This window comes from Balearica regulorum, chromosome 2, assembly GCF_011004875.1.
Source record: "Balearica regulorum gibbericeps isolate bBalReg1 chromosome 2, bBalReg1.pri, whole genome shotgun sequence".
In the NCBI taxonomy this organism is placed as follows: Eukaryota; Metazoa; Chordata; class Aves; order Gruiformes; family Gruidae; genus Balearica; species Balearica regulorum.
The window spans coordinates 147129888-147154037 of NC_046185.1; the positions used below are offsets into that span (position 1 = coordinate 147129888).

Consider the following 24150-nt stretch of genomic DNA (forward strand, 5'->3'; position numbering starts at 1 on the left):
ACTGAGTTATCATCTTTAGACTGATTGCTGCTATTTATGTCATCGATATCCCTAGCTTTGCTAGTATAGCTGTGTCAGTCAGGAGGGTCAAATAAGGTATTGCATTATATCCCTTAAAGATGCATGTGCCTATAGGAAGTGAGTTTGAATTGGAGCTTTTCACCATCTGATCAAAATACAAGAGTAAAAAGGAATGACGTGGCTTTTGGAGGGAAAAAGCAAAGCTTTATTTTCCAAGACCACACAATGAAATTCTACTTTTTTGTCTGTCATTTACCCTTGGTTCCATGTCACTTTATAGAAAGGAAAGTTTCTAGACAGGAGGTAACAGAACTTCTTCTTTTTTTCCTCCATTTGACCATAAAACCTTTTTGTATCTCTGCTCTCAGAGAGAGAGATATTAATCTCTGGTAAGTAAACTCTTTTCCATCTCATAGCATGAGAGGTATACATGTATATATCACAATTTTGTTTTCTCATCTATAAAACTATCACAATAGAAACTTTGTGTGAACCTTAAATTTAGATAATAGCAAACAACGTATTTCATTATTTTGCAGACCTCAATGATTAATATGCAATAGTGAGAAAAACAATGTTGAGAAAGTATCCACAATGTGTCTACAAACACTCTAAAGAGCAGTCCCAGTTTGTACATACCTTTGTTCCTGTTAAAGTCAGCATCACAGTCCCCGTGGGCCAGGAGAAGTTTTTCATTCATGATAATTCCTTGAGGTTTTTTTGGTTTTCCTACACCAAAAGAAGCTAACCCTACTGTAACTAGAGACATAATATAGTAATATAAAATCAAAGATTGTATAGTCTTTATGTGTTTATCATGCAAACAATGAGAACATTTTTATTTTGGTTTCACTTTTATTTTTTAAGCAGCATTCCAGCAGGAGAACAGTTATTTCATGTTTGTATTGTGTGCCTTCATATTTGGGAAAAAAGGTTACTTGCTGTTTCTGTCCTGTCATTCAGCACCTAATGAGAAGCAGACTAACCTCGGAGATGTTAACATGTTCCTTCTGCTTAAGAGCTTTATGTATGTAAGAAATTGCGGGGGGAGTTATAAATATAGAGCACTTTGTATGTAACAATTGCTTTTTTCAGCACAAGAAGAGGAAAGTTTGGGGAACATTCTGCTGAGAGACTTTTTGGAAAAGGATTGCTCATAAGACAAATATCCTCTTATGGGTTTAGCCTTGCCTGGAACAGCAGATGTGCTGTGATAATCTTAATAAGATTTCTGCACCTGAAAACATTTCCGTCTCCTTTTTTTCGTCTATTTCCCTTGGTGGCTTTTTAAAAGAACTGTCAGTTGATTTTGCAGCAGAAAGTATTTTCAAAGTTGACAACACTGTTTATTGTCTCTGTCCAAAGAGAGTGAAATCAATTTCTCATGAGTATTTGAGCCCTGCGGTCAATGAACTGAATTTCGATTGTGGAAATTACAAGTTACTTACACTTGTTGTCATTTAAGAAAAGCATTTCTTGTATTTCATTATTTTTTGCATTTGGCATTCTGATCACTGCACTGCTGTCCATGCAGTGCTCCACCCCAGACTAGCAGAAAACTGGACAGGCAGTTGTCACCTGTGTTATTTGGAAGAGCCACTGTTCTCATTTGCAAAGCTGGATGCTAAACATTGAGAAAAGGTCAGATCAGAGGGGGTTAATTTGATGGTCTTTACAGAGTGGTTAGGACCTTTGCTGAAGTCCAGCATTTTTTAATATGCAGAATATGATGTTCTGCCTTCAACCATAACATAGTAACAATACAAATTACTCATTTAGTGCAAATTGGCCTGAAAATGGGTATAAGTGACAAAGTAGCTTATGATGGCATTGAAGAAAAGAGTCAAAGAGTATGAAGCTGTCAAAAAGACAATTATAAGACAGACAAACTGTGAATCCTCTGTTCCTTCTGGGGAGCAGTTACTTCTCAGTAGGCTGACTCACACAACTAACTGCTCATCACTGGGAATTAATAGCCCAACCCAGAGCATGTACAATAAAGCACGCCTTTCCTGATGGCCTTTCAATTGCTTAATTTGCATTTGTTTGGCGATTTGAAATATATGTGCAAGTATTAAATATTGTTACAGTGCATGAACAGAAATTAAGACTGGAGCTTGTATACATTCATCTATTCTCAGCTGAAAGTGAATAGCTATTTAATAAATTATTAATGGCTATGTCAAGTAAAAGACTTTACCACCTGAAAGTTAGAGGAACCTTTTTTAGGGTCACCTTTCTTTCCTGTCTCTTCCATGTATCTTGCACCCTTTGCTACATCGTGCTACAACTACCAGGAAGTGTTTTAAGTGCCCGTTGGGTGGGAATACATTTGAAGATAGATCTTCCACAGCCTATGCAATATCTCCTTTCTTTCACTGCAATGTGAAGGATGGCCTGGAAATTTTCACTGTATGTACTGTGTTAAAAAAAAATAAAATCAAATAGGGCTGACACTGTTCTTGTTTTTTAAAAGCTCCTGTATATCTGTGTGAACTAAGCTTTAAGAAAGCTAAGTAAATCCCTTTGTAGGATTTAGGTAGGGAGAAGGCTGGTTCTTGGATCCTGTTCATGCCTAAGCTCAAACTTGATGTCCACAGTCAGCACAATTAAAACTGAAGTTCCTGTGTGAACAGGTACTTGTGAACTTTTCAAGTAAAAAGAAAGATGCCATCAGGATTAGGCAGTACCTGAGTGGCAGTGCATGCTTGCAATTTTTTATTGGATTCATTAATGCCTCCCATGTCCTAGATTAGCCTCTGAAATTATTTGGTTCTTTTTCTTTATCCTCTCATTCTGTTACTCAGCTCCTTACTGCACAAGCTGTCTCACTGACTTCATGGGAAAGAGCTGAGCAACACTGCAGGGTTTCAGCTGTCCTGACTCAAGATTGAGGAAATATGGAGAAAAGCTGGGGAAATGCACACGAATCCCTTCACTTGCCCCATAGATTCACTTCCATGTTACAGCTAGAAATCTCTCTTGGCTAAGATAATGCATCTTCATTTTCCTCTTCTCCCTTTTGTTACAATGGTGCCGTGCAATCCGTTGGGTGACGAGCCGTGCAGGCTGTCCTTGATCTGGTGAGAAAAGTGCTGCCATGTGTGGATGCATGAGCTGTTACACTGAGTGTAACCGTTCCTGTTCTCTTTTATTAGCCCTCATACAAGGCATTTAACACTACCTAGATCAATAGACCTTTCTTCTATTATTTTCCAATTCCCTTTTTTAGTATTAGCGTGGAGTGCTCTACTCACAAGCTGATGAATGGTAAAAGACCATGTGCAGTTATTGTTACTGTTGTTGTTGCTACTATTAGTACCTTGTTTGAAGTGGTAGCCTTCACTCAATCGCTGTTTTCCAAGAACAAATAAAAGGGACAGTCTTTGACCTCACAGACCATGGCACTATAAGACAACCAAATAAATAGTTCAGGGGGATGACACAACAAAAAAGGACAACTGCAGAAATCAACAATTTTCATTATATTCAGCTTGGCAAACAAGCATGGTGAGAGGAAATTTAAAGTGGAATTGAAAGAAAATTTCTCATAAGCAAGATCAGAGTGTTGTATGGAGTAAGGCTTGGAGGTGGTTTGACGGATTGCCAGAAAGGCAGAAAGCAGCGGGAATATTAGGTGAATGATGTAAGTTTGTGAAGTCAAATGACCAGTGCTCTTCTGGTGTTTCTTAAACCTAGGGCTTCTGAATTGCTGTTTTGCCTTATTTAAGAGGATGCTGAAGAATCATTGCATCACCATGTTTGTACTTGCTGTGATATTCCAAGTTGTCCAAAGTAGAAATCACACCTGAGCACAAGCAGTTCTACACGTTGGCTAAGTTATTGGGAGATATTTTCCACAAAGGTTACAGTGTTGTTGAAAGACTTTCAGTCACTTATTTGGAAGCACTGCTGACAACTTGCTTGTGTGACAGAGACAGCCCTCTTTTCTCCTGACGGGAGCATAGCGGCCTCTTGGTATCAAGTTTAGTAAATGGATGGTCTTCTGTATTACTTTGGTATGATGAGTGTTCCGTTCAGACCAAGGTTAGGATGTTGCAGGGTCATTTAGCATCCATCTGTTACACGTTGACTGTCTGATTCAGTTGCACAGGGTGGTTCAAAAGCCCTCTCCAAGCTAATGAATCAAGCTTTCAGAATGTGTTTATTAGCTAGACCTCACAAGGGTTTGTAGCATGTCTCAAGTTGAAACTTAAAAAAAAGTAAATTAAAAATGTATTCAATTAGTACTTTTTGTCTGTAGGGCAACTGCAATAGTTTTATGAGAAAATCAAAGCAAAATTCATTATGAAGGTAATTAGGAACTTCAGAATGTCCAGACTGCATTCAAAAGAAAGGATATTAATTTTGTTTATTGAGTTAGTAAAACATTTGGAAATATCTGTTCATTAAGACTATGAGAGTATTCAGTTGTGGGAAAGAGACATCTAACATCTTTTTCCAACTTCAGCTGTGGAAAAAGAGGAACGTGTAACAGAAAAAAACCAAATGCTCAATTGCCATCTGTGAAATGGGATGGATAAGACATAAGTTACTGTGCTAATAAGTGTGCCATTTGTGCAGCTTCCACAGATGACAGTGCGGTGGAGAAGAAAGGTGGAACACTTCATGCTGGCTTAATTGTGGGCATTCTAGTCCTGGTCCTCATTGTGGCTGCAGCCATCCTCGTGACCGTCTATATGTATCATCATCCAACATCAGCAGCTAGTCTCTTCTTTATAGAGGTAAGACAAAATGAACATGTGTCACTAGTCCTATCACTTGGCTAGGATAATTGGGGTCTCCACAATAGAATTTTCTTACCCACATCTAGAAAGTATGCTATGCAGTGAAAGCTAAAATGTATTCTAGCAAGCAATGTAGGCTTTCAGAAAAAATAGAAAAACACAATCTTTTTATTTAAAATAAAGGAGAAATGATTGAATAAGGACAGGAGGAAGTAAATCAGTCAAAATCAAATTTATGCAAAATGTGGTATAAACTACATCCTCTTTTGGTTACTAGGAAAATTGTGATATTTGCGAAGAATCAGCCATTTAGCAAGAATTATAAAAAATTCTAGCCAGGAAGGGGTGGCCTTTCCCTGTGAGTGGTAAAACTGTTGATGCAGTGGTAAAACTACAAGGGGTGGAGAAAGGGATTACTCTGTATTTCAAAACATTTCCACAAATTCCAAAACTTTAAAGCCATTGTTGGTATCATAAGCACAGAAGAACAGAATAAGGTAATCCATTCTTGAAATGAAACTGCTTTTGAGAAGCTTAATAATTTAATTTCCAAAGGAAAAAAAATAGTTTGACTAATTCAAGAAATAAAGAGTAGAATATATTCTTCTTATGTTCATCTGATCTATAGGATGTACATGTTTCCAATACAGAGGAGAATGTATCTTCTCAGACTTGCATTTTGAAACTGAAGTACAAAAAAAAATGAGGCATAACTGGTGTAAATAGGTCACTGTTACAAAAAAGCATTCCTTATTGTATTTGTGCAATTTAAAAATATTTGAGTAAGCTGTTACAGATAGTATGGTACGCCACATATCACAGCAGACTAGATGTGTTGTTTATGGAATTGAGTGAAATGTGGATCTGATGTTGCCATTTTGTGGAAGGAGCTCAAGAGTATTGCCATGGGCTTGGTGATGAAATGAGAATAAGCATATAAACATTTCAGAAAATAATATTGTTTTGTATGAGTCTCTTGATTAATAAAGCAAGCTGCACAATGAGAACAAGATGTGACAGATGGACAGACAGGTCCCACATGCACTTCTCTAAAAAATTACTAGTACACTGTAGTCTGCCGTAAAGTCTTCTAGCTAAATCAAGGTCTGCATCAGTTTATCTATCACCAGTAATTAACATAAATCTAAGGCTAGGCAAAATAACGAACAGGGACCATTTGTGTTTACTTTTAAAGAATCTTCTTTATGAAGGCATCATATTGACATTAAACATAGCATTTATTCAAAACTGTAACACAACTAATAAATTTCTTTTTACATCGAAGATGCTAGGATGCTGTCATGATTTTGTAGGTAAAGCACCATTTTCAGACAGATTCTGTTGGATTTTTTAGGTTAAGGGCTATGTAAGGAATTTTGAGTTGATTTGGTTTATAGTTATGACTGGTTACTGAACGAAGAAACGTATAGTAGGCTAATCCCATATCTGAGACTTTAAGTCTCTTTCTCCCTTGTGTTCTCTGCAGATATCACCCAATATCCACTTACCACCTCACTCAGGTTTTCACATAGGTCATCTCAAGTCCCACTTGTGACGCCCCCCATGTTTGTCATGTAGCCTCTTTTCTCAGTGAGCTCCCCCCGGTAAGGATAAATACACCCACACTTTGACTGCACTGTGTAACTTTGCACTGATAAGTCCAATCCCTTGTGACACCTCTGAGCACCATTTAATGATATCCTGAGTGCACTAGTTAGTTTAAATAATCGATACGCAAAAGCCAAGAAAAATGCCATTTGATCCAAAAACAAGTATTGTTTTAGAACAGCGTAGCATTATTCTATGATTTTTTTACCTCTAAAGTCTGAAGAAAACGTTTCCTGTAGTGGTTTTGTTCATAGCTGTTGAGCACAATGCATATGTGCAGCCCCACCTGCAACAAAAATAGCTATTTTGAACAAACAGCTTGAGAAGTCTTGAATGCCAGTGCTATTCAGTTTGCCCATGATAGTGTCTCATTTTAAAAGAATACCATCCAAGTAGTTCAATACTTTTTCAAAAAAGGTGTTTTTGTTAAGTGTATAGCAGATTCAAATCAAAATGTGATGTTTTCCTGTTTCTTCCAGCCCTCACACTATTAAACATGTGTTTCATTGTTTAAGTTGGACACTTCTCTGGTGACCTAAAGACAGAATGGATTATCAACTTTGAAAGTTAAGGAAGTTCCAGTCAAAGTTCCAATGAAGGCAGGCTCTTTCTAAAAGCTGAGAGTAAATGTTAACTAAAGATTAGCTTGCAGAGCAACAGAAGAAATGTTGTATGCTTTGGTCTTTCATTTATTTATGGTTATCCCTGTGGTATTTTCTCTCTCTTGAATTTGACTTTTTTGCCAGTAATTTCCCCTTTTGAATCGAGTTACATACCTACTCCTACCATGAGGAATCTTGTGTCTCTTGAGTATACTTCGAACTTATTTTAACTGATTTTTGAAAAGTAGCAAATATGTCAGTGCTCTTCATGTCTTTTTCAACAAAGCAGAAGCTTATGTCAAAAATCTAGATATAACACATATAGCTATGCACTAGCTATAACACAATTAAAAAGTAATTAATTTATTCACTAATCTATGTACTATACTTGCATTCAGGATTTGAGGGATGGTGGCCAAGCAGCCAAGCATGATGCCCTGATTGTAGTGGATTGCATGCCTGTAATATAGATAGCTGGAGCTGAATGTAAATAGGGGTAAAGAAATTCCCAACCGAGTCAGATAGATATGCTCAAATTTCATTGAGTTGCAGGCCAAATAGCAGCTTTAGTAGTATTTTAGATTTTACTTCTTGCCTTCTTTTTCTTCATGTTCTTTTTTTCTTATATTTTTAACCTTTATTGATTTGCATTTATGTGTAACCTTTGACACTGAGAGCAATTAATGTCCAGGGAACATTTAGCAATTCAAAAAGCAAGGCATAAGGCAAACTGTCTTTTACTCAGATATCTTGTGCCTGTTTGCACCCAGTTATCTGTGGACAGAAGGTTTGCACGTGACACAAGAAGTTTTCACATGCATGCTTTTTTTGTGTTTTTCTTACCTTACTTGTATGTTGTTCCAAATTCCTTTTAATGTTTGAAACTTACCTCAACTGTCATCCCAGTGCTCTGCCTTTGGGGAACAAAGGCAACATGATGTGGCCACAGCTGAGAAGACAGCAGAGGAATTGCTGGCCAGTATGAAGGCAGGGAGTCAGACATTGTGATGTCTTTTCCCAGCTGGGCACAGAGACACCGTTGCCAAACGTGCTTATGTAAGGCTTGATAACAGCAGAATAAAATTTTTCTGTGGCAGCTCTCTGCGGGTAGGGGATTTTAAGGAGTCCAAACTAACATTGCAAGTTGGGACCATCTTAACTTCAGGCAAAGGGCCTTTCTCTTGTGTTCCGCCTTTAGGAAAAAAACGAATCCAAGTTACTAATACACGTAGACTCTGAAGATGTAGGGATACGAGTGAATTCAGAACGTGTGTATTTCTTAATAGTGACTGTGTATGTCTTAATAGTAGTTAATATTTTACACACTGAAGAGAAGTGTGAGTGTTTGTGGTTACAAGTTATCATTCTTTTGAATTAAGATGCCATTTTAAAGGTCACAGCCTTTGCCTTCATGTTCCCACTCTCCCTGGAGGTTTTCTAGAGCTTTATTGTGCTGATTCAGCTGCTTAGAAACATGCGTGTACATTCACACAAACACACATGCACATACCTATGTCTTTTTTAGTTGTTTATTTTACTTCATTTTGGATGTTTAAGCTGGATAATTTCACAAATCTGTTTTTTCAAATGGCCACACAGAGAGTTGAACTGGTGCTATGGAGCCTGGGGAGAAAGAGAGGGAGGAAGGAATGAGCAGCTGCAGATCTTCAGCAAATAAAATAATAGTGTGTGATCAGAGCCTGGGGGATGCACCTCAACTCTTCCTGATATAACTTGAATTATGTCTTTTCTAGTAAATTAAATAAACCTGGGACTGTTTTTTAGCACAGAGACCAACCAGCATGGAAGGGTCTGCATTCCTGTCATTTAACTCTGTCAGCCTCACAGCAAGGTGACGGCATGCAGACTAAGCGTGGACTGAGGATGGATCCCGAATCCTGAGCCCCAGCTGGGGTGGTCTGAGAAAGCACTAATTGTGGGGTATTTTTCTAACAATTGAGCTTTATAGTGAATTGTGTTGCAGTATCTGGAAACATTCACTGGCATGCAGATCTGGCAGTAGATTTTCTTCAGATTTTGACCTTCTGCTCATCATAGAGGGAGAAAATAGTGAAAAAAGCCAGAGGCAGTACTTGCTGTTTCAGAGCTCAGGGAATTAATGGGCATTTCTGGCTCACTGTTACACATCTCTGCTCATAACAGCACTTCACAAATAAGAGCCAGCATTTAACAGCCAGCCTTGTTCTCCATGCACCATTTCCAGGTTTCTGCATTAATGCCACAGATGCAGTCTTCAAAAAAATGAGAAGTAAATAGGAGACATAGTAAAAAAGAAAGAATTTTTTAAAAAGAATCAGATCCTCAGCTGACTTAGACAGGTGATGAAGCTCACACAGCTCTGCTGATTTCTTCTGGGATGTGGCCTGTTGTTTTTATTATACATATACATGTTACAGAGGATTATGCTTTTAGTTTGAAAAAGGCTTGACATTCATCAATTTGTTTTTGTGCAGAAATTCAATTTGAATTGTGTTTCATGAAGATAATGATTAGAAAGAAGAGAGCAAGTATCATTTTTCCCTTCTTTCAAAGTCCTGCAGTGTCCTGGCATTTGGGGTATTGTCATTGATCTCACTGTCATTGCCTTGCACTGACAGTAAAGTTATTTTTTCCAAAGCTTATCCAGCTCAGCAGGAACCAGCAGTTCAGCAAGGGAAACCTAAATCAGCCACAAGGGAGAAGCACTAAAATAAATAATCAACACTGACAATAAAAGTCAAAGGTGGGGAGGAAGGAGGCATTCTGTTTCTCGTCCGTCAGCAGCCAGCTATTTAGATGAACCTAAGACTGCAGAAACATTTTTATAACGAGAAGTGGTTTAAATCACAGAAAAGATACTTTAAACAAGCACTTCTATCAAGGAGAAAAATAAATGAAGTCAATAAATGATCCTACTGAATTTGAAGTCTGAAGCAAGCTTTATTTCAGAACAGTTTCTTCAAAATATTCAATTAGCACGGTGTCAGGCAATTGATCTTTCTTATTCTTGAAAATACCTATCAGAAGTACAGTTTCACATATTTGAAGTTTCATCCATTTCTGACTGTGATTTGCCAAATAAATTGGCTGTTTCTAGAAGAGATTAAAGACTGAATTATGACTGCCTAAACAATATTTCAGGTAACTTTGAGCACACCAACACATATTATGGCCAAGGTAATTGGTAAAAGAAAAATATTTCCTCGCCATGAGAAAGTAAAAGGCCTGGATACCCAGATAGATTAACAGTGGACAAGTGCACTTAGACTAATGGATCTTTATGGTATCAGGTTAACATTAGTAACAGATATTACTATAGTTTTTTCCCCTTAATCCATTTGTGTAGGTCTTTACAAATTCTCTGGGGTTTTGACAATTAATCCAGAATTTGGATGTCTCTGTATTTACGTATTTCCAATTAAAAGCATTAAACAGGTGTTGTTGGAAAAGTGTGGTTAAAGAATACAACTTTTAAATAGATTTAAATGTCTTTATACCCTTGAATTAGATATAAAGAACTTGACATCAATGGGTATGTAAGAGGTAACCTTCAGTAGAAATAGTGAAGCAGTCCTCTGAAAGGTTGAAATACAGGAAAATAGTCAATAGATAGACAAGACAAAGTTGCATCAGAGCATTCAACCTAAAAAGTACTCAGTAACTTCAGCTTTTGTGTAGTTTAGTGCAAAATCAACTTTACTAGGGAATTCTGGAGAGTCTTTCAAGACTTTGAAAGATTGGTCTTCTCATGCTAATTCAAGTATATACTCACGTAAACTGAGTTTGGAAAGAGAATGTGTGTATCTTGGTGAAATTCACCATTCAAGTTTACTGCTGAACAGTAATGAAGAGTTGATCCACGCACAAGCACTCTGGGATTTTATGCTGGTTGAAACATATGAAGGAACTTTTGATAATCTTCGAAAATTGTCAGAGCGAACTGTGTGTGTGACAGGGTTGGGGAGATGCCAGAGGGTCAGATTTTCATTATTTTTTTCCTTCACTGCTTTTCTGACATTGCAGATCTGTACAGAATCATGCTCATTCCATTTTTCTGTACAGAATGAAGGATAGGATGAGGATGGGATGAGGATAGTAGAGGATAGGATGTAAGAATATCAAATATGTAATACATGTTGCCAAGTTCCTTCTGTCCATTGCTGATAGAAACTTGTCTTCATGCAGATGTATGAAAGGAAATGTAAAATCTTAGAATTACTGCAGCTAACAAAATATCCATTATTACAATTGCTTTTAATGAATTACCATCGCAGGTGAAAAGTGTTAACTAGCATAAATTTTAGAGATAGTGTATAATGTCAGCACCAGAATCTTTCAGGAGCAGGGCATCAGTCTTCAAATATCAGTGTTTCAGTGCAACTTTATACAACTGCCTGTCCTCCTATAATTGATCTTGTATATTGCTTATCCCTTACAATTAATTTTCCTATTGCATGTACAAAGTAGATTTCATTTCTTGTTTGTGTGTGCTCAGTTCATTCTTTTCAAATATTTTTAAAATACATTTTAAAAATCTTGAATTGATTTTGTACCAGCATCTTCACTGGAAGTCTGAATTGATCGCTTCCATTGTTTTCAAGGTAATATTAATTTGAGGCACTGATTGGTTTCTAGGCTGTAAGTCAGTGTAGAAATACATAATTCTTACTGAATTTTACCTCTTTACTACATTGTAGCAAACTTCCATTCTTATTTTATAGTTGCATCATTGCTGATCTGGTGGCTCATAATAGTAGGAGCCTTGCTGACAGTAGGAAATAGATGGCTTCACTTTAAATGATCTCTGGACAGTTAATAGAGTCCCATAACATAAAAACTGATGGGTCCTTTTCCCTTTCCTCCCTTTCAAGTTTAATAGAAATTTCTGTGTAAAATTCCACCCATACAGTCAAACACAGAAAGCACTGACCTATCTGAGACTCTCCTGTAGTTTTCAACTTGAGCCACTTCTTTGTCTTTTGCTTAAAAATGTTACTGTTCAGCAGGAAATAAGATTGTCTAAAGCTAGGAATCTCAAAAAAAAAATCATAGACTATAGCACTGGAAACCATGTTCAGGTCATATCAACTGAGTTTTGGTTAGACAATATTCAATTACATACATTCTGATATGTATCAACTATTTTTTTTATTATGTCTTAATGAGATCATACCATTTTAATGGATAAAAGAGGCCCTATAAGGCTCAAAATTCCCTCATGATGAAAGATGTGAAAACAAGAAACTGGTCAACCACAAGAATGTACTTGGAGACCTTTCCGTGCAATAACAATGAGAAGATACTCCAGTCTTCACCATTTAGAATTCATAGGTGGAATCTCCTCCTATTTTTCCTCAGACGTAAGACAAACAGTATCCATTCTGCCTCTAATGCAATATTTACGTAAAGACACTGATTCTAGCCTTAGCATTGTTGTAGGAAGTCAAATATGCTGCACAGCCACCAACAATGGTGTAGACAGTCATAATGTAAGAAACATGAAAGGTACATCTCACTTTCCATGGATTATCTGACTGCTGGTTTCTTTCATTTTATCTTACTGATGTTCAATAGGAACTAATTTTTATTTTTTTTTAAATGTGTATCATAAATTATTCTTCTGCATCCTGACATGTATCTTCGGCATCCTGGTCATGTAAGGTCACAAGTGCTTTTCCCTCATCCTTATTTGCTTAAAATAATGAACCCAATGAAGCTTCTGTCCTATGAGAAAAATCCTATTCCTGCTTTCCTGCTTTGTAATACGCTGAAAGGAAGCAGGACTTACAACTCTCCAGCCACTGCTCACAGGATTTCCTTTGAGAGTTCTAATTCCATAGGAAGAAGCATAGTTTTTCCTGTTAAACTGGATGATAAAACTAAGGAATTAGTTAAAATACCCAGCTTACTTTCTTGTTTTGTTTTTATTTGGTTTGGTTTGATTTTGGGGCGTTTTTTTGTTTTGCTTAGGGGGTTTTGTGGGTTGGAGGGAGGGAGGGTGTGTTAGGGTTTTCATATCTTCTTATTACTCTGTTTCACAGAGAATAAAGGGGAAGAATGCATTAGGCATTTCCTGAGATGCTTCAGTAACTCAAGAAGTTTTGTATCTCCTGGTATCAATTAAGTTACTTTTGGTTTTATCAATTAAAACTGTAATGTCTCTACAGCTTTTGGGGGGTCAATACACAAGTCAATGAACTGATAGCTTGTCAGTGCTCTCTTTTAAAACTGGCAACCACTTACATTATCTACATGCACACAAAGAAGTTCAAATTAAACAGACTGTCACTAGGAATGGAAAATCTCACCTCAGGCATGAAGAGAAACCACTGAAAGCTGCAATTGTACTATTTGGAGATGACCTTCAAACCTCTTGGTTTATTTCTGGAACAACAGCTGAAGTTTTAGTTGTATCATATTGTGCCATTGGAACTGATACACATCTGTTCCATATTCCATCATCTGGAAAAGCCAATTAAAAAGAGTAGCCCAAAATGGTAGATTTAGTTTATAACAGCAACATAGCAAGGAAGTAGTAACTAATCATGGGTATATCTTAAAATGAGATTAGGGAGCAACTTAATAGATTAAAACTCAGATCATCCTTATATGCTGCCATTTGAGACTGTTTCTAATTATTTTTTCCTACTAGTTTTCCAATGTTTTTTTCATTTTCTCTTTTCATTAGAGACCTCTTGGTCAAATTCTTTTCTCATTTATACTAGTATAAATCTGGAATAAGTCCTTTGCATTTAATTGAATTATTCTTAATTTACTTTAGTGAGTCTGAGAGCAGAATATGACCCTTTTTCTTTAGCAGTAACCAGACCATCCTGCTTAATTTTGAAACCACGCTGAATCAAGCTTAGGTAGAAAAAAGTCTCCAAAGTTTGAATAGACTAAGTTTTCTTATTAGGAAAAGACATCCATTAAAGAGGACAGTGTTCTGCCTTCCTACTTGGTAGGAAGGTGTTGCATTGAAAGGCCTGGAATTTTAAATTACCTGCCAAACAGAATTTAACTCCGGATGCCTCAAAAGTAACCTGATCCTGCTATGGGAGAAAAAAGGAACCAGTTTCTTTTATATTGTATCTTCCTATCGGTGATCACTGAGGAAGACTGCGCTGTACCCACAGACAGCTGTGTGGTTTGTAGGTAACAGGATTCAGTGGTCCCCCAAGATTTATTTAGTGGCTGCTGCCCAACAGCACCACGAGTCCCAGCATAATGTCATGACTGTGGCTGTTCTGTTGTCCCCAACACTGCCCCTCAGCAGCATGAAATATCCTTAGTGATTGAAAGGCAATCAAAATGGGGTATGATGGGGGCAGAAAATCAAATGTAGTTTTTATTTTCAGGAGAAAGATCATAAAGTAAAATTGTTTAGATTTTGAACTGTCAATGAAAATATAGGCTGTAACTTATCTTCATTGTTTGTCATCTTGTTTTCCAGCGATGCTTCTATATAGGTTGCTGTATCTTCCAGCCCTCCTTCCAAGTAGATTGTAATTGTTGTCAGTAAAGAAAAAGAAATATGTATCAGCATATTTGGCAGATAAATTTTTCAAACAGAAATAATAATTTTAGGAGAGCTTTTTCTGCTAACTGACTTTAAGAAGGAGTTTCCCTACTTTCCTGAAAACTATTCCCTTTGACAGAATCTCAGCTTAGTCACCCAAAATCTGAGTCTCCCCAGGCATTAATTATCACAGAATCATAGAATCATAGGTTGGAAAAGACCTCTAAGATCATCAAGTCAAACCGTCAACCCAACACCACCATGTCTACTAAACTGTGTCCTGAAGTGCCACGTCTACAAGTTTTTTAAACTCCTTCAGGGATGGTGACTCCACTACCTCTCTGGGCAGCCTGTTCCAATGCCTGACCACTCTTTCAGTGAAGAAATTTTTCCTAGTATCTAATCTAAACCTCCCCTGATGCAACCTGAGGCCATTTTCTCTTGTCCTTTCGCTAGTTATTTGGGAGAAGAGACCAACACCCACCTCACTACAACCTCCTTTGAGTTAGTTGTATAGAGCAATTAGTTTGAAAATACAGGATTTTTAAAGCACTTTTCCTTCCACAGGCATCACAATCATACAAGACTTGTTTTATCTGTCCTAGAAGAGATCCATTTCTTTTCTCTGCTTATTAGCTGTTTTTAAAGCAGGCACTGAAGATCCTAATGAAAATTGGTTAGGACTTCTTAAGACCCTTGTACTCAAAGTTCTAAGAGTTTAAACAAAAAGATTTCTTCTATTTGAACCATCAAAGTAAACTACTCAAGTAGAAATTATTGCACTGGAAATAGAAAGTCATTATTTTGGCAGTCATGCATAAGCATGGCAGAATTTTCTCCTAAATAATTTTTAAAAGTACAGTTTCTGTCGACTCTGCTACACATTCTCCTATGGAGTAGAGTATGTTAGCAAATTCCTATGCAGAACTAGGAAGGAAGAGCTGTGGACAGACCCTTTAGGGGATGGTGGATCAGCAGGTCTTTATATGACAAAATTCACAGATCCACTGATCAATGGTTTTAGACAGGAGCTAATTCATCCCCTTAATTTCTAGGGCTAGTGGTAATTATTTAGGTCTTTGAGAACAGCCATCACCCACAAATTTAGAAAGAGGAATTAATTCCTCTGACTTCTGCTGTTGCTGAACTGTGCTTCATTCCTGTAACAAATGCACAGAGAGGGCTTTAGTATGAGACGCGAAAATTTCAGGGCATTGTTAAAATTTTTTATTAGTAATTTATTGTACCCTTCATATTCTGAAAGTTTACCTTGTTGCTGTTACAGAGACGTCCGAGCAGATGGCCGGCAATGAAATTCAGAAGAGGATCTGGACATCCTGCCTATGCTGAAGTGGAACCAGTTGGAGAAAAAGAAGGGTTCATCGTATCAGAGCAGTGCTAAGATTTCTAGGACAGAACACCAGTACTGGCCTACAGGTGTAAGACATTTACTTTGCCTCTCTTTAAAGAAAAGGAGCCCTAAGCTGCTGTAGCCTGATAGAAAGAAGATTTTGGATAAGCTTTGTCCAAGAAGAAAAACTATCTAAGATACCAGATTACCACTGCACAGTAGTTTTTGTTAGTGGACTGAGACACTATGGTTCATGCAGAACACTTGTCAGTGGACACCTACGGTATCAGAACTATGGCACAAGTGCCATGTTATTGGCTTTAGGTACGGGGATGCGCAGTAATCAAAAATATAATAAAGCTTTGGTGCACAAGGGTATTGCCCTTTGGTTCAAGTGTTCTTCTCTGGTATCTCAAAGACTGAGTGACAAATCTGTACCCTTTTAGTGCAAAGAGCACTGATCAGTGTTCACAAGTGATTGAGAAAAGTACCTCAGTGCAGGTAAAGAAGAAAAAAAGGAGTTTTCCAATACTTCTGTAAGTGGATGTGAAATGCACTCACTTTTCAATTCTAAATTTACCTACCCACCTAACTGAGCGAGTCACAATGTATATGCTTTCCAGGAGTAGTACAATGTTTCTTGTACATTGCTGATTACTATCCTTCTAAACAACTCATTATATACAAATTGGTAAGAAATGCAGACAACAGAGAATTTTCACAATGGTGAAATTACTTTATTTCATGGGAGTTCACAATGAAATTGGGCTGATTTTCAGTTTCAATGTTCACTAAAAAATATCAGGTTTGTTTCAAGGGATATTTTTCATTTCTGAGCAGTAGGCTGCAGTAAAAGCAACAGATCCTTTTAGCTGCCAGAGATCTTATGGACCATTTCTTCGGCAATGTGATACAAAAAATAAGATTTTAAACAAATGGGTTTCTATCCTTTGCCATTTCATTGTGAGTCCTTACTGAGAAGCACCACAGACTTCAATGCACCCCTTCCAGAGATGCAGATACAAGTGTTATTGAACCCTGCTGATTCATACAGTGATTTTGTTTAATGCACATAGTAGTTGCATAAATATATATATAAATATATTTTTTTTTATAGCTAACACAAGGCGGGCTCTTGTGACTGTTAAGACTGCATTTTTGTCATCCAGACAAAGGAAATGGATTGCATTACTGCATATTTCCACTGAGTTGTAAAATAATCCTTCATATTAGAATATTTTTATGTTGTGTAGGGAAGGTGGTTCATGTAATTGCAGTGCCATAACCTTTCTGCCTACTGGAACCACTCTTTCTTTAATATCGACCCTTTCCCTCCCTGTATAGGGAAAGACAAGACTATAAATCCACACCATCAAAAACAGTTACTCCTTTCATGGAAGGGGTTAGTATACACTGAGACCCAGATCTTCCATGAGGAGTGGGAACCTAAATACTTTGATGATCTGGGCCTGAGCTATTAAAATATTAAATTCAGGTATTGTATGTACATTTCATCGTAGTCATTGACTATCAAATTTTTTACATACTGTTCAAGGCACTTGAATCATTTTAAATTGAGGTAGACAACATTTGCGGTTTCGGATCTCAAGCAGTTAAAAAAAGTTGTAGATACCACCTTAACAGTACAGTTATTTACATTTCTTGTTGATGCTTGTATGGTCTAAATTGGATTACTTAATGCTGTTTTAAAAAACAAACAAACATGATTTTTACTTGTTATTTTGTTCAGTAAATAATACAATACTGTATTTTCTGTATTCTTTTATTTTGTGTAACACACTTTTATTTTCATCTGTTTTAAATCATCTAGCGTGAGATTGAAACTGTTCAAAACCTAACTGGTATTAATCTGAAGGTACTAACAAACGCATTGTCTTGAAGCCTGGTGAAAAGCCTGTGGCAAGTATTCATTTCAATTTGTGTGGGTCTGCTGAGCCCTGTTTCTAATAGGCTGGGATTAAGCTGCAGGCTGTTAATTCCGATAGCAATAACCAAATGTATGCACATATATATCTGGTGACACTCATTTTTATTAAATAAAAAGGTATCAGTGCACATCATTTAGACACGTATTTGGTGTGCAATACTTATCATTAGTTCTAGGAATCTTGGAAGTCATCACCTAGGGTTCATTGGCCCAATGAAGCAATTGTAGAGCTTCCATTTGAAGCATGCTGGAATCCTGTTTGAAATAATTTTTATTTCAGAGTACATCTTGGCAAATTATACTAAGAAACTTACAAAACCCTACACAGTACTGCAATAAGTTCAAGGGATATTTCATAGGAGTAAAGAATATTTATATTATTATGGGTTTACAGGTCTGCACTTTGGCTGATTCACTCTTGTTTTTCACATTTTTACCCATGTGCGTAATGCATGTCATGCAATGGAGCTGACAGGATGTTGGTAATGTGATTAGACAAACACGACAATTTTAAAATCTGGTAATTTGATTACTTCTGTTTTAAAGCCCTCTCGCACAGCTGAAGAGTGTTTATTAGTATTTGCAAACTAACTTAAATTTCATACTCCTTCGTAAAATAATAGCAATCATTTTTTTCATTCTTTGTTCACCTCTCATAATTTGGTGGCAGATTTCACTGGTCTATGGGGAGCATCATAGTATACTACTTTTGATTTTTGCCATGATGTTATATGCTATGGATTATAACATGATGAGTTGCTGGGTTTATTTAATAAGATTGATAGGCATATGCTTATGTCTGATAAGAACTGATATCTGAAGAGAAAACCTCCTGCATACTAATGGATGTATAGTGTCTCATTGGTGTCTGCTTTGATATATTCTGTGGTATGTTCTATTTATCCCAGTAGGCAAAAGTTAACTAAGTAATCTGTTGCTGTTTTGTAATTCCATTTGGTTTTCTAATTTTTTAATAATTAAAATTGCCACATTAAAAATTATACAAATATTAATCTATAGGTGTGATGAAATATTGAAATTAACTGAGAATCTTATTCCTATCGTTTTATAAAGTACCAAGTTAATTGATCCAGACCAAAAAAGTGTCATGTAAAACCCTCTCAGAGATCCAGCTGAAATGTTATTAAACAATTCATACAGAAATTTCCATCCCGGTCTCTGAAACAATGGCTTCACTAGCATTCCCACTAGTCCTTCATTTGAAAGTACTTCAGGATTTTTCATTTGCTTAAATGCTTACTTACAAAGTCATTTATTCTAACAGTTATTTTAACTCTTAAACCTTGCCTGTAAATTTGTGTTTCTAATGCATGTAATGATTGCAGGATCTCCCAAAATTATCATTTCTTATTATTTTCAATTTTAGTGTTAAACGTTCCATAACACCCAACACTCTCAGTGCTATGCTTCAGCTCATCCTGTTTCACAGAAAAAAGGAAAATTTGAACTACAAAGATTCAAAGCACCTTACTCTTTAAATCTCAGTAAGATGAAACAATAAATCAGATATAGATACATGTATCACACAGAGACATTGTTGAAAAAAGACCCTTAAATTTGCAAAATTGTATTCAGACATTAAGAAATTCTGAACTGTAGAAGAAGTGGAATTATAATCTTACTCCCATGTGCATACATATAATGATGTGGGTCTTATTTAGTTTCGTTTTGTTACATACTGTCCAAACCCTGCTCAGAAGACATTTTTTTTTCATCAACTTTTCTTCCTTACCTGTAATTTTTATACTTGAGGGATACATACACCTTGATTAATTTGTGTTCTGAGCTTTCCTGTGAAGGGAGACAATTTTCCAGAGAAGACCAATGTGGAACTGTTCTTCCTTTTCTTATAATTGCCTGTCTTGTTCTCAAGAGCTTCTGCTGCAAATGACATAGATGTCTTGTAAGTACCAACCTCCTTCATTGTACCATTATAATTTAGCTTCATATCAAGTTCATATCAAGTTCATTTTCTACAAATAATGTGTGTTGGAATTCTGGGGAAAAACATAGTACATCACTGTATTTTGAAAAATTGTGGGAGCCAAATTAAATTTTCACAAGCTGAACAGAATATTTGACTTTGCAAACATCACCATTTTTCCTTGGTCAATGGAATTCAAACCATAAAACTCACTACGCAAGTATCTGGGCCAACTGAATAGCTGAGTCACTAGTTTGCCATCCAAATGTGGACAGCAATGGAAAAAGGAAGAGGTGAGCCAGTTTGCCAATGAGCAGGGAAGAGATTTTATTTACAGAAGAGTAATAAGACTTCCAAAGAAAAGCACAAGAATATTTCTATATTCTATTAGACCACATTTTGGATAAGCAAAAGAAACTATAAATGACAAGTTCCATCTTTTTTATTTGTAGATACTCTCTAAACAAGACTCTGCAAGCCATTCTCATGAGCTGGCAGTACTGCACATGGTAGGTGGGTGACTAGAACATGCAGAGTACCCCATGTTGGTTCATGTTCCAAATCACAGACCATCAAAGGAAAAATTAACTTTGAGAGTATACAGTGGCTGAAGCAATGGCTATGTTGTTGTTTTCTGACACCAGCAACGAAGCTTTCTGTAAAGACACAATTTGGCATCCACCTAGAAGGTATCTCAGCTGTACAAAAGCATAGTGTCTACAGCCATAGTATCAGCCATTATTAGAAGAACTGGAATAGAGCACAAATTCAGCTCAGATCAATATTTTTGCTCTCAGGTAATTTATTGCTTCCAGTAAGGAGAAGGAATAGCAGCAAGTGCTGTTGTCCAGGGTAAGATCATTAGAACACTTATACATGCATGGTTTCTTGCAGGGAACTACAAGAAGCTTGAAGCCTAAAAAATTCAAGAATTACGTGCTACTGAATGATAATGTAGCATTCACCCTAATTCTCACATTAGAGACAGAGACTTCAGGGACTGATACCTGCTACTACTTTTCTTTATGGATGTAATGGTAAATTGGGTTTGGGTCTTGATTTTTTTTGGAGTAGGAGGAAGAGAAGAAAAAAATGTGGGAGAGGAGGGGAGGGGTGTCAGTATTCCAGATGTTGTAGAGGCAAGGCAAGAAACCTTACATACAACCTTGACAGCATCAGTACCATGTGGTGGTGGCACTGAGTGAAAACACGCAAGGTCTTTCTTCATGTCCAGCTCCATCATTTACAAATCAGAAATATTACCAAAACCACTAGCTTCTGTCTAAACCTGCAGGAGCCCATATTTCACCTGATGGAGGGTTTATGTCACTCCTTAGGGAAAAAAAACCTGGAACCACAAGCAGTGTTCTGAGGTGGGACAGTGTGCCAGTACTGGTTTACCAAAAGGCAAATGTGACAAAGCAGGATGCAGCTTGCATAAAACTGAAAGGGATGAATTCATTATAAATGTCAATATCATTATGGCTGGAAAACTGATAAAATATTCAAGTCTGTGGGCTGATTCAACTTGATTTAGACAATATCATAATCCTAAAGCTGGCTTTTAACTATCAGCTTATTGTCAAATCTTAGGAGATTTTCTTGATTTAAAATTTTTTATGGAGATGGAAACAGTTGAGGATGCCAAGTGGAATGAAGTATCTTTCTGACAGGAAAAGAATCTCATCTCCTGACACAGCTCACTCCCGACTAGAGTAGGTGGTCCCCTGTGCATGTATCGTTTCAACAGATCTTGCGCTGACTCTGGGGTCTTTCTCAGGACATGTTTCATAGAATGCTAGAATCCTAGAATCATCCTAGAATCAGAGAATCAGAAAATGATAGAATGGTTTGGGTTGGAAGGGACCTCAAAGATACCTAGTTCCAACCCCCCCCCACCAGGGGCAGGGACACTCTCCACTAGACCAGGTTGCTCAAAGCCCCATCCAACCTGGCCTTGAACACTGCCAGGGAGGGGGCATCCACAGCTTCTCTGGGCAACCTGTTCCAATGCCTCACCACCCTCCTTGTTAAGAATTTCTTCCTAAAGAAGAATCTAAATCTGCCCTCTTTTATTTTAAAACCATTACGCTTTGTCCTGTCACTACATGCCCTTGGAAAAAGTACCTCTCCATCTTTCTTGTAGCCCCCTTTAGGTACCGGAAAGCTGCTCTAAGGTCTCTGGAGCCTTTTCTTCTCCAGGCTGAACAATCCCAACTCTCTCAGCCTGTCTTCATAGGAGAGGTGCTCCAGCCCTCTGATCATCTTTGTGGCCCTCCTCTGGACTTGATCCAACATATGAGCCAGGGGTATCTGATGTAACAGGAACCAACAGGGAAACACGTAAACTCAAAGGAATTCCAGCCACTCCAGCCAGTCAGCCAGCTTCACTGGGGGCCCAATTGAAATGCCTCTGTGTAAATGCACATAGCATGTGGAATAAACAAGAAGAGTTAGGGATGTGTGCACGCCTGCAGGGCTGTGCACACACATCGGGATGATGAAGATGTGGTGGGATGGGTCCTATGACTGGAGTGTTGGAATGGAAGGATAGAGGCTCTTCAGGCAGGGGAGAGGAGGAGGGGGTGTCGCCCTCTATGTCAATGACCAGCTGGAGTGCATGGACCTCCACCTCGGGATGGATGAGGAGCTGACCAAGAGCTTATAGGTCAGGATTAAAGGGATGGCAGGGACAGGTCACATTATAGTGGGGGCTGGCTACAGGCCACTCAACCAGGAAGACCAAGCAGGTGAGGCCCTCTGTAGACAAATAGGAGTAGCCTCATGTTCACAAGCCCTGGTCCTTATGGGGGACTTCAACCACCCCAATATCTGTTGGAGGGGCAACACAGCAGGGCATAAGCAATCCAGGAGGTTCCTGGAATGCATTGATGATAACTTCCTCCTCCAAGTGACAGAGGAGCTGATTAGGAGAGGTGCCATGTTGGAACTTGTTCTCACCAACATAACAAGGAGGGGTGGGTGGGGAATGTGAAGCTCAAGGGCAGCCTTGGCTGCAGTGACACCATGAAATGGTGGAGTTCAAGATCCTCAGGGCAGCGAGGAGGGCACACAGCAAGCCCACTGCCCTGGACTTCAGGAGAGCAGACTTTGGCCTCTTCAGGGATCTGCTTGGTAGAATACCATGGGACAAAGCCCTGGAAGGAAGAGGGGCCCAAGAAAGCTGGTTAGTATTCAAAGATCACCTCCTCCAAGCTCAGAAATGATGCATACCAACAAAGAGGAAGTCAGGCAAAACCACCAGGAGGCCTGTATGGATGAGCAAGGAGGTCCTGGACAAAATCAAATGCAAAAAGGAAGCCTACAGAGGGCCTGCAGGAAAGCTGGAGAGGGACTGTTTACAAAGGCATGTAGTGACAGGACAAGGCGTAATGGCTTTAAAATAAAAGGGGACAGATTTAGATTAATACTAGGAAGAAATTCTTTACTGTTAGAGTGGTGAGGCACTGGAACAGGTTGCTCACAGAAGTTGTGGATGCCCCCTCCCTGCAAGTGTTTAAGGCCAGGTTGGATGGGGCTTTGGGCAACCTGGTCTAGTGGAAGGTGTTCCTGCCCATGGTGGGGGGGGGGGTTGGAACTAGATGATCTTTAAGGTCCCTTCCAACCCAAACCATTCTCTGATTCTATGATTGACTGTTTGGGTGGCACAATGTTTCTTCAGACACCTAAAAGCTCTTAGTAATAAATATCACTTGTGCCTGTCTTTGGGCTGCTATTTTTATTACTAGGTTGGGGTTTTTTTCAATGTCAATAAGAGTCATTAAACTTTGTTTTGGGAGACAGCAAATGATACTGTGAGCCAATTGTCACATTTGACTACACATCAGCAATGGTGTCATTTTATCTAAACACTTCAGCTCAAGGCTTTTCAGCTCTGCCTTGCCTGTGAGAACGTCAGGATCACACCATAGCCCCCTGTTTTAGTGACAAAATTCAACTTTCCAAAGGAAGGAAATGGTGTGCCTTTCATAGACATGTGGGTATTTTCACAATGGCCTTTTTCCAGAAGGAGACCTGCTCCTAGAGAGATGAGTCTGGCAGTCTCGGTTACAAATGGAGAGTGACTGCAAATGACGAACTCTGTAAAACATAAACCATGTGCAGCTGCAGTGCCACTGGACAAAATTACCTCCAGTACTCAGTAGCCTCCAGGCTGGGGCCTTAAACCAGCCACAGCCCCTCACCAACGTGGGCTGCAGGCCGGGGAGAAGACAGGGCAGGAGATGCTTGGAGGACTGCAGGTGCCATTCCTTCCCAGAGAGCAAAGAGACAGTGGGCACTTCGCTAAGACTTCTACTCTCCAGAAAACGAGAGTGACCTCATGCCGCCCTCTGCCTTGTAAACGCTGAGCATGAGCAAAGGATCTCCTCAGCAGCCCTGCAAGGAA

At 38.3% G+C, this 24150-nt stretch overlaps 1 protein-coding gene across 1 annotated transcript in view; it reads left to right on the top strand.

Moving 5' to 3' along the window:
- The window catches only part of PLXDC2 (plexin domain containing 2), a 278497-nt gene extending 260092 nt beyond the window's left edge, over positions 1-18405 (top strand). Inside the window, exons 13-14 of the mRNA XM_075746340.1 lie at positions 4606-4766; positions 15784-18405. Of these exons, the coding sequence (XP_075602455.1) occupies positions 4606-4766; positions 15784-15900 (278 nt within the window). The 3' untranslated portion in view covers positions 15901-18405. The remainder of the gene's footprint in view (positions 1-4605; positions 4767-15783) is intronic.
- Positions 18406-24150: the final 5745 nt, after the last annotated feature.